Source organism: Triturus cristatus, chromosome 6, assembly GCF_964204655.1.
Source record: "Triturus cristatus chromosome 6, aTriCri1.1, whole genome shotgun sequence".
NCBI lineage: Eukaryota > Metazoa > Chordata > Amphibia > Caudata > Salamandridae > Triturus > Triturus cristatus.
The window spans coordinates 1781461869-1781476251 of record NC_140589.1 but is presented as its reverse complement, the minus strand read 5'-3'; the positions used below and the strand labels follow the sequence as shown (position 1 = coordinate 1781476251).

The following is a 14383-nucleotide window of genomic DNA, read 5'->3' as shown; positions in this document are numbered from 1 at the left end:
GTAATATGCTTGGCGGTTTATATTGCGGCCTCTGACCTCTGCTACACCACCGAGAGATCACGGATCCCCGGGGGTTGCAGCAGTCCTGTGGCGGTCCAACTGCCAAACCCGTAATGGGGCTGTTAGACCGCGGGTGCGGCTACTCAGGCTCTAAATCCCACGTTCCTGAAAAGGCTGACTGCAAATGTTCTATTTCATGTTGCATGCAGCCAGCCCAGCCAGGGCATCTGCTCTCGCAGGAGTGTATCTTCTGAGGCACCAAACTAGGCCAAGGAAAAAAAAAGCCCTCTGGGCCAATCAGAAGGCCCTATTTTAAATTTGGTTTAAGGCACTCTTGCAGGAGCCCCTCGAACCCAACCATCCAGATATGCAAATATTTTTCCACCTTAATGTTTTTAAAAACTAACAGCTTTGTGCCAAATCACAAAAAGCATGCTTTCTGAACCAAGGTCTAGCTCCCTGGCAATTTAGGTGTCATTACCTACAGCAGTTTTTGTGGTAGCTCTGTCTAAAATGTGTTGGGGATTTTGAGTTTTGGCACGAACTAGGCAAAAAAGAGAAACTATTTGTAAAGTTTTCTGGATATTTGTCAAACGGCGCCAAAGTACTTAACTATAACTACCCAGTATATATTTATTAAAAACAAAAAGGCCTGGCTAACCCCAGACCTACCAATGGAAAACATTCCACACTCAGCTGCCTTACTTACAGGGGAAGTTTTCGATTGGTCCACTGAGGGATCTATTTCACTATAAAGTTACCTTATACTGACCACTTCAATGACACCTTTCATCATTCTGAGCTACCTCTAAAACCATTTTACCTTGTTTGCAAACGTTCTGCCCTATTAGCAGCCCATGAAAGACCCAAAAGATGCTTGCACATAGATCCCATCAGTTAGAAAACTCCCCTCCAAATCTTTGTCTCAGACTAGGCACTAGTCATTAAGCCACATTGGTTTGTTATCACCTGTGCTCTCTATGTGCCTTCACACCCATGTGAGTGAATGTAAGAACTGAAAAAATATTGCATGCTGTCCATTTAGTTTTAAGCACATAGTTGTGCCATTGCATCAACACATAGACTATATCATTTAACTTTGTTGGTAGCGTCTGCAGAACCATATGGAAATGTCAAAAATTCTCAATATATTGCTACAAAAACCCTCATCCATTAGTACACTCAAACTGCAATACAGGAACCAAAGCTAATTATGCTGCTTCTCGAGGTAACTCCACTAACACTTAAAAATCACGTAAGACTAATTTTGAAGGAAACAAAGGACAAAGTATTGGTGAAGCCATTTTGTTGGATGGGTAAGGAAAAGCAGACACAAGTATGGTTTCAAAATATATAACGGGAAGTATGGAGATGCCAGGAAACTAGATTCTGAGTGGAAGTGTGGGCACACATTTATTGCACAAAAAGTAAAACGATGACCTCAAGCTACAAGCCCTTTTGGTCATTGGACTATCAGGTCGTAAAGAACAAGTTACTTACCTTCGGTAACGATGTATCTGTAAGAAACATTAGTTAGTTAGATTCCTCACCTTAGAATATCCCCAGGCGTCAGACTGGATCCGGAAGATTTTTCGTCAGCAATACCCCTTGCGCGTCGCTAGGCGTCGTCTGCGGCTCCGCGTCCGTCGTCGGCGTCGTGCGCCGGGATGACGTCGTCGGAGTACTTAGACGCCGCCCTCGCGCGCTGACGTCAGTTCTTGTACATAGCCTTCCGCGCCAGGAACGCAGAGCCATGCAAAGACCGACACTGGTGCCAAAAATAAAATCTAGGGGCCTGAAAGGACAACCTTAACCCTAGAAGTCAGTTCGCAGAACGGGGAGGATGGGTGGGTCGGTGAGGAATCTAACTAACTAATGTTTCTTACAGATACATCGTTACCGAAGGTAAGTAACTTGTTCATCTGAAAGAAACACGTTAGTTAGATTCCTCACCTTAGAATAGATACCCAAGCAATACCATCCCCGGTGGTGGGTCTGCGAACCAAGATCACACCAGAAAGTCCTGGAGGACAGAACGGCCAAAGAAGCCATCCCTCCGGACTTGGCTGTCAAGGCAATAATGCCTGGCAAACGTGTGTAGCGAAGCCCACGTCGCCGCCTGACAGATGTCCTGCAAAGGGACTCCCCGTCCCAAGGCAGTAGTAGCCGCTGTGGCCCGAGTAGAATGAGCGCGCAGCCCAACAGGAGGGTCCTTTTTAGCCAAGGAATAGCAAATCTTTATACACAAAACGACCCACCGAGAGATGGTCCGTTTGTGCACAGCTTTCCCCTTCTTAGCGCCCACGTACCCAACAAAAAGCTGGTCGTCCACCCTGAACTGTTTTGTGCGATCCAGATAAAAGGAGAGCGCACGTTTTGGGTCCAGACGGTGGAGCCTCTCTTCCTCTTTGGAAGGATGCGGAGGCGGAAAGAAGGTGGGCAAGGTGACAGACTGCCCAAGGTGAAATGGAGTCACCACTTTAGGAAGAAAGGAGGGACGAGGCCGAAGGACAACCTTGTCCGGATGAACAGATAGAAAAGGAGGCTTTGAAGATAAAGCCTGGAGCTCACTCACCCGTCTAGCCGAGGTGATGGCCACCAGAAAAGCAGTCTTAAGAGTCAGAAGACGAAGAGGACAATTGTGAAGAGGCTCGAAGGGAGCGCACATCAGGAATGTCAATACCAGATTTAAGTCCCACGGAGGCATTACAAAAGGGACAGGAGGGAACGTGTGTGTAATGCCTTTGAGAAAGCGTGTAACCACAGGGGACTTGAAAAGAGAAGGCTGATCAGGAAGCCGCAAGAAGGCGGAGATGGCAGCAAGATAACCTTTCAGGGTGCCCAGGGCAGAGCCCTGCCGGGCCAGAGAAAGAAGGAAGAGGAGAACCTCAGAAAGAGGGGCGGAAAGGGGATCCACAGCCTTTGCTGTGCACCATGCCACAAATTTGTTCCACCGGCAGGCGTATACCGACTTTGTGGAGGGACGCCTGGCTGCCAGAATGATATCACAGACTTCAGGAGGCAAGTCAAATGGCATCAACTGCCGCCGCTCAATCTCCACGCATGGAGGTGGAGGCTGGACAGGTTCGGGTGGAGGACCGTCCCCTGCTGCTGCGACAGAAGATCCTCCCGAAGGGGCAGACGTATCAGGGGGTCGGTCAACATACTGAGTAGCTCGGGATACCAGTATCTTCGTGCCCAATCCGGAGCCACCAAGATGACTTGGGCCCGGTCGTGCCTGATCTTCTTCAGCACTCTGGGCAGAAGTGGTATAGGCGGAAAGGCGTACAACAGACCGCAACTCCACTCGTGACGAAAAGCGTCGCCGAGCGAGTGCCGCCTTGGAAATTCCAACGCGCAGAACTGCTGACATTGCGCGTTCTCTTCGGTGGCGAATAGATCTAACCAAGGCTCTCCCCACTGCTGAAAGAGACCTTGCGCCACTTCGGAGTTCAGACGCCATTCGTGATCCATCATGCACCGGCGGCTGAGTTCGTCTGCTCTGGCGTTCAGAGAGCCCGCCAGATGTTGAACCACTAGGGTGACGCCCTGGTGTTCCAGCCATGTCCAGAGGCGCAGAGCCTCCTGACAAAGGGTCCACGACCCCACCCCGCCCTGTTTGTTGCAATACCACATGGCGGTGGTGTTGTCCGTGAACACCTGCACGACACTTCCCCTGACAGAGGGAAGGAAGGCTTTCAGTGCAAGCCGGATCGCTCTCAACTCCAACAGGTTGATGTGGAGACGAGACTCCGCCGGAGACCAGAGGCCTCTGATCTCCGCCTCTCCCATATGGCCTCCCCAACTCAGGAGGGACGCATCCGTCACTACGACATGCTCCGGTTGGGGAAGGGAGAGGCTCTTGCCCTTGACCCACTCGCGGTCCGTGAGCCACCACTGCAACTGCTGTGCAGTGCCCTCCGAGATCAAGACATGGTCGGACAGGTTGCCGTGATGCTGGGCCCACTGAAACTTCAGGTCCCACTGCAGAGCCCGCATGCGCCGCCTGGCGTGATGCACTAGTAGGATGCAGGAGGCCATCAGCCCCAGAAGCCGCAACACTAGCCTGACCGAAACCCGGGATAGAGGCCGAAAGATGGGAATCAGGGCCTGTATATCCCGGACCCGCTGTTCCGGTGGATGGACCCGGAACTGCTCCGCATCGAGAACCGCTCCGATGAAGAGGAGCTTCTGAGAGGGACTCAGGTGTGACTTCGGCACGTTGATGGAAAACCCCAGCAAATGCAGGAGATCCGCCGTAGTCTGGAGGTGGGAGACGACTGCCTGGGGCGAGCCCGCCTTCAGCAACCAGTCGTCGAGATAGGGGAAGACTGGAACCCCTGATCTGCGCAGATGAGCTGCGACCACCGCCATCACTTTCGTGAACACCCGAGGGGCACTGGTGAGGCCGAAGGGGAGCACGGTAAACTGAAAGTGCTCTTGGCCCACCGTGAACCGCAGGTAACGCCGGTGGGCCGGCAGGACGGGGATATGGAAATATGCGTCCTGCAAGTCCAACGCTACCATCCAGTCTCCAGGGTCTAGGGCAGCTAAAACCTGAGTCAACGTTAGCATCTTGAACCTTTCCTTTCGGAGGAAGGCATTGACGTTCCGGAGGTCCAAGATAGGGCGTAGGCCCCCCTTGCCCTTCTTGGGAACCAGAAAGTAGTGGGAATAACAACCACGACCTACTTCTGGACTCGGAACGCGCTCGACGGCCCCCTTGGCCAAGAGAGCCGAAACTTCCTCGCGGAGAAGATTCAAATGATCCCCCGAGATACGGTGGTGCTGCGGTGGCATGGCTGGAGGGGTCGTCTCGAAGGGGAGGGAGTAGCCCCTTCGGACGATTTGCAGCACCCACCTGTCCGATGTTATGGACCGCCAGTGGAGCAGGTGATGGCGAACTCTGCCGCCCACTGGCGTGGTATGGGCCTGAAAGCTCGGACTAGGAGGGCTTTGAGGCGGATGCTGCCGGGGTGGAAGTGGGCTGACCACGTCGGCCTCCATTTCCGCCACGGCGGAAGCCACGTCCGCGACCGCGCGCAGGTTGGTTCTGCGGCTGGTGGCTTTGCGGACGTGAGGAGGCGCCCCTTCCTTGGCCACGAAAGGGGCGAAAAGCGGAGGTGTGCGCCCGCGGAGCCGAGAGGCCCAAGGACTTGGCCGTAGCCCGGGAGTCCTTAAAGCGGTTCAGCGCACTGTCCGCCTTCTCACCAAACAGGCGAGTGCCATCAAAGGGCATGTCCATGAGGGTGGTCTGGACATCCCCAGAAAATGACGTGGACCGCATCCAGGCGTGGCGGCGGAGCGCCACCGTGGTGGAAATCGCCCGACCCAGCGAGTCCGTGGTGTCAAGCCCACATCGTATGGCGTGCCGTGCTGCATCCCTCCCATCGGCCAAAGCCTGGTTAAGACGCGTCCGGACCTCCTCCGGACACAGGGGCAGCACGTCCTCCACCGTATCCCACAGGGAATGGGAATAACGGTCCAAGAGACAGGCGGTATTTAAGGACCGCAGGCCCAAACTAAGGGACGAGAACAGTTTCTTGCCAAACTGCTCGAGTCTCTTGGAATCCCGGTCCGGCGGAGCGGTCGGGAAGGAGGATTGGGAGGTAGAGGCCTGGATAACCAGACTCTCGGGGGTGGGGTGTTGGGACAGGAAACTGGGGTCGCCCGGAGCAGGGCGGTGGCGCCTGGCAACGTTCCTATCCACAGGAGGAACTGTGGAGGGCTTGGACCAGGTGCCCTGCAGAACGTCCGTGAGGGCCTCGTTGAACGGCAGCAGAGGCTCTGTGGAGCTTGCTGAGGTTTGAAGCACCTCAGTGAGGATGTTAGTCCTCACAGCCACGGCAGGCAACTCGAGCCCAAGGGCCTCGGCCGCCTTGCGCAGCACCACAGAAAATGCGGCATCCTCCTCCGAAGCCACCGTCGGAGAAGTGAATCCAGTGTCTGGCGAGGTGTCCAGCCCACTGGCCTCCCCCAGTTCATCTGCCCAGTCCTGAGAAAGCTGTGACTGAACAGCCATAGGGTCCTCGAACCCCTCCCAGTCGCCCCCTTCTTCCGATTCCTGATAAACAGGAGGAATGATCGGAACCGGACTGTAGAGATGGTAGGACTCAAGCGGCGTCGGATGCGGCGTCGGTTGACGCCGCTGCGGCGCCGGGTCCGGATGAGGGCTAAACTGGGGCGGTGTCGGCGCCAAAGGCGTCGGCGGCGCCGGAGGTGTAGGCGTGTGCGCCGGCGGCGCCGGTGACGGCGTCGGTGGTTCAGTCGCCGGCGCCGGTGGAGGAGTGACTAGGTCAACCGGCGTCGACTGGGGCCCAGGCATGGGCCCCGCGGGGACCTGCGGCGTCGAGACCGGAGTCGTCGACGGCGCCGGGGCCGGAGCCGCCGGCAGGCAAGTTCGCCCAGTCGAGTCCGCGGGGCCCGAAGGCGCGCCAGCGGGCGGCGACGGCGGGGCCAGGCTCCTCATGGCCGAGAGGAAGGCACTGATCTCCGCCGGCGCCGCGTCAGTCCCAGGGACCGGAAGGTATGGGGGCGGACGCGGCACCTGCGGCTCCGCCGGAGCCGCGGGGGTGGAACCACCCTGACCCTCGGCCGAGTCGCGCGACCGGCGAGGGGAGTCCGAAGAGCGGTGTCGCCTCTTGGACTTCTTTGAGCGTTTGGACTTACCCGACGACTTGGAGCCGGACGATCGATGGCGTCGGCTAGGGCTCCGCGAGCGATCCTTGGACCTCCTCCTGGACCGGGATCGCGCACGACGCGGAGCCGAGTGGCGAAGCTCGAGAAGCTTGCGGGACCGCTCCCGCCTAGCCTTCGAAGTCAGGGCCTGGCAGTCGTTGCACGACTCCGCGTCGTGGTCGGGGCCTAAGCAGTAGAGGCACCGGCGGTGGTGATCGGTCACCGACATCAGTCGATGGCAATCCTCGCAAGCCTTGAACCCAGGCATCCTACCGGCACCAGATGTCGACAGACAAGGATCAAAAATGATCAAAAAAGATTTAGTCAAAAAAGACTAAAAGGGGTAGCTCTCCCGGATCTGCGCTTACTGGCGCGGAAAAAAGAAGAACTGACGTCAGCGCGCGAGGGCGGCGTCTAAGTACTCCAACGACGTCATCCCGGCGCACGACGCCGACGACGGACGCGGAGCCGCAGACGACGCCTAGCGACGCGCAAGGGGTATTGCTGACGAAAAATCTTCCGAATCCAGTCTGACGCCTGGGGATATTCTAAGGTGAGGAATCTAACTAACGTGTTTCTTTCAGATAAGGTACTCAGATAAGGTACTCAGAATGGCATAAACATGATTTTGGTGAAATTATTCATGCATTTAACTAAGCAGAAACATTCTCATATAGCCTCCTACACAAACAATAGTAAGCATTTAAAAAAGATCACGACACACACACACACACCCACACAAACCCCCCCCCCACACACGCCCGCCCCCCCCCCCCCAATTTTAGCATCAGAGTTTGAAGAGTAGATACCTTGCACACATCAGTAGGCTATGGATCAGGAATCAATGGGTAAAGGTATAAGAATCACAATCTATTTCTTAAGGAAGGATAAATGGTCAAACATGAAACAAGTAGAAACCATGACCTTTGGCCAAACCAACGCATCAGGTTTTATCATAACTGAAGAATCAATAGTATCACTGAGTGCTTTCAATTTGTGTAGAAAACCAACGCCATCATTCTGGATGTTTATAGTGGAAGAAATTAGAGGTGTTTCAAAAAGCTGATGATCTGACAATACCAGAAGTAATTTATACTCAGAGCAATTGGAACCTAGTTGGATGACAAACAGTCAAGCCTTCAGTATAGGCAAATGTGAATTGAGTACCCTAGCACTTACCAATGGCTTTCTTCAGTGTTTCAAATGTGATTTCTTCTGCAGGTGCCTTCTAAGAGTAGAGAAATTACAATTAGATGCAAAAACAATGTCCTGACATATTAAATATGTAGAAAGCACTGCCATTTGTTTTAACTTATGGATTTACAGACCTTGTTGTAATCTGGTACTTTAATTTCAACTAAGCATATTGCACAACAAGTTTAGCAATAGAATTGAAATAATTCTTAAAGTGGATTGATAAATATTTTCTACATTAAGTTTGATCCTTCTTTCCTTCAAGCCACCATAGATTTTACTTCAGTTATTTAGGAAAAGAGAAGTTTGAGTTCATTTTTGTATTTCACATTCATGGATTTGTACCTAACCAATCTCACGAGTGTCTCGAGTGTTGCACGCATACCCAAGTCTTGTTAGAGTGTGGAGTTTAAAGGTTCTACAGCGGTTTTTGTAGAAGGCGAGTCATTAAAAGAAATGGAGATAATATGAGTGAATTAGGAAAGCACACAATCAGAGGATAGCTACCTTAATAGGATTCTTGTGTTTGAGCACTCACCCCTATGTGACCCCCTTTCATATCCAGAGCATGTGTGGAGACCATACAGTACAATATAAATTAACCTCGTGTAGTAAAAACAAAAAAATAATAGATGTTTTAAGTACTCTTTATGTCCTTCAAATAGATCCTCTCTTGGTACTGACCCATCTGTTGGACATGGAAAAAAATTGAGTTAGCCAAAACTGGCACCATGTAGAACATATCACTTTTTCTATAGGCACATCTACAGTCGGAAGGGTTTCATAGCAGTGAATATGACACACACAGATCTGAAAGGTTGTCGTAAGTTAAGAGGATGTCAAACGTTTAGCTATTTTCTGAATAAAAAGTGATCATGTATATCTCCTGAGATTATTGAGGTTGCTCCAGAAAGTCTGCCCATTGCAGTGCATACTGAAACTGTGTCCTCAAAAGATAAATTCATTGAGACAAAAGACATCTCCCTTGGTCATAGCGGGACAGTGGTTCTTCAAGAAAGTAGAACATTGACCATACCAAGCTTTGATCTGTGCACAATTTACAGCACAGTAAACTGTATACTTGAGCATCTTGGGAGCCTAATTAAAGTGTGTTAAATGGGGGTCTAATCTACAGACACCAGCGACAAAGCATGTGGCAGATTTTCAAACTATTTGCAGGAGTTTCAGAGAACCCATGTGTACATCATGTGAACAAATAACCAATAGAATTCTCATGTCTAATGCAAAAGTCCACAAAAACAAAAGACCAACTTCCTTGCCAGATAGAGACTGAGCCAAATTGTCGATGAAGTCCTTCTGTATTAAAAAAAGGACAATATAAATACAGAAACACAAAGCCACAGGCTCAAAGTAAACAATAGAGAGTTTGGGAGACCACGATTATCAATGAGGAACTCTGCACCAGAGCAGGTTACAGCACAAACCTAAAGAGCATTAGGACTACGTGAAGGCAAATGACCGCAATGACAAAAGTACTCTACCTCCCAGTTCAATGCCTTGAAGGTGAACCACCACATAAGGATGGTCAATTGTGTCAAATACAAGAGAGATTCAAAAGAATGAAGGCGCTGATGCAGTTATCTTTAGAGGCTAATCTGAGGCCTTCAAAGACTTCCATGAGCACAGATTCAATATACCCGCAGAGGAAGACTATGACTTAATATTCATCAAACTTATCTGAAGTCTCTAGCTCGTTGCAGAGCTGTATTGCTACATTTGCATCCAAGACATCGGGGTTGCACAGGCAACATAAATTCTGCAGTAGTTACCTGTGAAATTGGGACCGAGAGTAAAATTTAACAGTGTGGGGACCAAATAAGTTTTGAAAGGAGACACCACCCTAATGTTAAGAAAGTTGTCCAGGATCAACAATTTTGCTGGGAACAATTGGGTAAGAAATCTGTGGAGGAACTGAATAAGACCAGGCTCCAATGGAGACACAGACTAAAGATTCTTAAATGATGAGAGAAATTGTTTTCATGAGAGGAAGGCGATAAAGAAGGGGGAAAGATGGAATAGTGGTTCTTCAACAGGAGTCAGAGAAAAAGAAAGGGATTAAGAAACATGATGGTAATACCATCTCCGATATTCAACATCTTAGTCTCAAAAAGGTCTGTTGGAATATGGAAGCATGGTTGAGCTGTCACTGCGGCAGCTAGGACTTTTGCCACAGTCAAGTGCACTGGCTATGAAGAAAATCTCCTGTTTATGACTCACCTCTAAAGAGTGTTTGAAATGTACTATGTACATGCTTTCTGTCTCCTTACTGCCAATATGACCAGGTTCTTGAGGTTGCCCATTCAGGACATTATTTTTGGGCTGATAGGGACTTGCTTTTCCAAAGGATCAGAGGACCCAGAGCGAAGACAGCTATAAGAGGAGCACACTAACAGATAAAACAAATATTGGTAGGGATGATTTGCAACAAAAAAAGGCAAAATCCTCGATGCAAAGAGGAAACTTGCAGACGCAGTGGGGTAAAATTATCTTATCAAAACATACACTCACTTGAATAGATCATGATTAAACACCTGGTAAATGGGTCTATATGCAACCTGCAAGTCAGGGTGACTCATGGTTAACTTGATCTTTTATCCTTTCAAGTAGGTATTGCAGGTACCGTTGAGGTGGGTTACAATAACATCTATCATTCAAGAATCTAGGCAGAATTCCCTTTCTAGTGATCCATACAGCACTTTACGAGGCTAATGCACAAGTTACTTACTTGTGTAACGATATATCTGTAAGAGACATTAGTTCGTGATAGATTCCTTACCTTAGAATATCCACAGGCGTCAGACTGGATCCGGAAAGTTTTCGTCAGCAGTAACCCTGCGCGTCGGTAGGCGTCGTCGTGCAGCTCCGCGTACGTCGCTGGCGTATTATTCGCCCTGATGACATCACCGGAGCTACTTAGACGCGCCCACGTGCGCTGACGTCAGATCTGTACTCGACCTTCCGCGTCAGGAACGCAGAGCCATGCCAGAGACCAACTACTGGTGCAATAGAACCAGGGCCCTAAAAGGGATGACCTGAACCATAGAGAACAGTTCGCAGAACGGGGAGGATGGGCGGGCAGTAAGGAATCTATCAGTAACTAATGTCTCTTACAGATATATCGTTACACAAGTAAGTAACTTGTGCATCTGAAAGAGACACGTTAGTGATAGATTCCTTACCTTAGAATACATACCCAAGCAATACCAACACCGGTGGAGGGTCTGCGAAGTGAAATCACACCAGAAAGTCATGGAGAACCGACCGGCCAAAGAAGCCTTCTCTCCGGACTTGACTGTCAAGGCAATAGTGCTTAGTGAAAGTATGCAGCGAGGCCCACGTGGCTGCCTGACAGATATCTTGCAGGGGGACACCGCGAAACAATGCTGTAGTAGCTGCTGTGGCCCTGGTAGAATGGGCGCGCAGAGCTACCGGAGGTTCCTTTTCAGCCAGAGAGTAACAGGCATTAATACACAAGACAACCCATCGGGAGATAGTCCGCTTGTGCACAGCTCGGCCCTTCTTGGCGCCCACGTAGCCAACAAAGAGCTGGTCATCCACACAGAACTGTTGTGTGAGGTTGAGATAGAATGAAAGCGCACGTTTTGGGTCCAGATGGTGGAGCCTCTCTTCCTCTCTTGAAGGGTGCGGAGGCGGAAAGAAAGTGGACAGAGTGACAGTCTGCCTGAGATGAAAGGCAGTGACTACTTTCGGCAGAAAGGAGGGACATGGTCGAATCACAACTTTGTCTGGCTGAATCTCCAGGAAAGGTGGTTTACATCAAAGAGCCTGGAGCTCACTCACACGACTAGCGGAGGTGTTGGCCACCAGGAAGAAAATACTACTTCCCAGTATGCATCTGTTCTTGGCATCTAGAGCTGCAGATTCACACCATGCATAGATCGCCATCTGGTGTTGGGCCCGGATGTTTGCACTTTGTTGTTGTATTGGAATAAGTCTTTGGAAGTCACGGAATAGGTGACTCCTCCTCTGGACAATAGTGCGCATGGGCATCGACTCCATCTTCAGATTGTTTTTTCACCAAGAAGGGAAATGATGGAGTTTTGTGAGAAACAGAAATAGATGTCCATGTATGTTGTATCTAATTAAGATAATACAGGAACAGATAAAGGTAGCCGGGGAGGTGGGCGGGCATGTGTGAATCTGCAGCTCTACATGCCAAGAACAGATGCATATTGGTAAGTAGCATTTTCCGTTCGGGGCATATGAGCTACAGATCACACACTATGCATAGATTGCATAGCAGTACTCTTCTTTAGCGGCGACCACCAGTATCTGTTGCAGTGATCTGAAATAGTGTTTTGAGTAAAGCCTGGCCCACACTAGCTTGTTGTTTTGCCTGCAAATCTACACAATAGTGTTTTGTGAATGTGTGTGGTGTAGACCATGTAGCTGCTTTGCAGATAGAATCTATGGGAATGTTCTCTAAAAATGCCATGGAAGCCCCTATTTTGCGGGTAGAGTGGGCTTTAGGGGGACTAGATAGTGTAGTTTTGCTTTGTGATAGCAAATTTGTATACATTTGACAATCCACCATGCAATCCCAAACTTTGATATAGGATTGCCTTTATGTGGTGGTGAGAAGGATACAAAAAGTTGTTTTGTTCTACGAAAAGGTTTTGTTCTGTCAATATAGTTAAGGAGTGCTCTTTTCACGTCTAGTGTATGAAGAGCTCTTTCTGCTACTGTTTGTGGTTGCGAGAAGAACACTGGCAACTCAACAGATTGATTGACATGGAAGGGAGAAATAACTTTAGGAAGGAATTTGGGATTTGTCCTGAGAACCACTTTGCTATGATGGAGTTGTAAAAATGGTTCTTGAATAGGTAGTGCCAGTAACTCACTGACTCTTCTGAGAGATTTGATGGCCACAAGGAAAGCGACTTTCCATGTAAGAAATTGTAACTCACATTTATGTAGAGGTTCAAATGGAGGACCCATTAATCTAGTGATGACGATGTTTAGATTTCACACTGGAGAGGGTGGTACCCTGGGAGGAATTATTCTTTTGAGGCCTTCCATAAATGCTTTAATGGCAGGTACCCTGAACAATGACTAATGTTGTCTATTTTGTAGGTAAGCTGCTATGGCAGCAAGATATAATCTAATTGATGTGTTGAATGGACGCATTGAGAGGATTGATCACGTTATTGGTACAGTATATAACAAACCTTTTCCACTGGGCTGCATAGCAGGCTCTAGTGGTGGGGCGCCTAACCTCTCCGATAATGTTCATACAATCAGGTGGAAGATTGAGGTAACCAAATTCTAGGACTTCAGGAGTCAGATCGCTAGATTGAGCTGTGCTGGGTCTGGTTGTCTGATCTCTCCATGGTTCGGTGTTGAGAGTTGTGGGGAGACGTGTAGTTTTTGGTGCGGGACTACGGATAGTTCCAGCAATGTTGTGTACCATGGTTGTCTGGCCTATGTTGGAGCAACTAGGATCAGTGTTAGTGACTGTTGTTGCAGCTTGTGCACCACTAATGGAATGAGTGGACGAGGCGTCAAAGTGTACGCAAATCTGCCTGACCAATTCATCCATATCGCATTGCCTTTGGACAATGTGTGTGGATATCTGGCGGCGAAGCTTGGGCATTTTGTGTTGTAATGTGTGGCAAAGAGATCTATCTCTGGATGCCCCCACATTTGGAAAAATGGTTGACGAACTTGTGGCTGAAGTTCCCACTCGTGAATCTTTTGTGTTTGACGACTTAACAGATATGCCATTTGATTCTGAATTCCTGGAAGATGTTGGGCTAAATGGAATATGTTTTGAGGAATAGCCCACCTAAATAATACATTGCTGTTATATTGTCCGTCCGGACTAAGACAGCTTTGCCTGGTATGTGTTTCTGGAATGATTTTAATGCTAGAAAGATTGCTAATAACTCCAAATGATTGATGTGGAGTAGCTTTTGCTGAGGTGTCCATGTGCCCTGTATGGCGTGATGTAGTATATGAGCTCCCCAGCCGGTGAGCGATGAGTCTGCTGTTAGCCCAATCTGTGGAACCGGCTCTAGGAACGGTCACCCTTTGGAAAGGTTTTGGGTGTTCCACCACTGCAGAGAGGGATGTGTGTGGCCGTCCACCAACACCAGATCTGTTAGCGGACCTTGAGCTTGGTTCCACTGACGTGCTAAGCATTCCTGTAAGGGGCGTATCTGTAGTCTTGCATGAGGTACTATGAATATACAAGAGGCCATCATTCCTATTAGTTGCATAAACACTCAAGCTGAAAGTGAGTGTTGCCGCTGGAATCTTGTTATAAGGGCTTGCTTCATGCTATCCTGGCTGGATTGGGATATGCAAGGCCTTTTGAGGTGTTTATTGTGGCTCCTAGATATTGTTGGATGTGGGACGGTTGGAGGTGAGACTTTGTGAGGTTTATTGTAAACCCTAAGTTGTGAAGTAGTTGGATTGTGGTGTGTGTGATTTACACACTGGGTATGCGACTTGGCTTTTATGAGCCAGT

General features: G+C 49.5%; 1 protein-coding gene across 5 annotated transcripts in view; it reads right to left on the bottom strand.

Moving 5' to 3' along the window:
- EFR3B (EFR3 homolog B) overlaps positions 1–14383 on the bottom strand; it is a 1026989-nt gene that overhangs the window by 113438 nt on the left and 899168 nt on the right. For all 5 annotated transcript variants that reach the window (XR_014963209.1, XM_085613091.1, XM_085613090.1 and 2 more), the window contains one exon: positions 7858–7906. Coding sequence is in view for 4 of the 5 variants with exons in the window: in XM_085613091.1 (XP_085469217.1) it covers positions 7858–7906 (49 nt within the window). In the remaining variant the exon portion in view is untranslated. The remainder of the gene's footprint in view (positions 1–7857; positions 7907–14383) is intronic.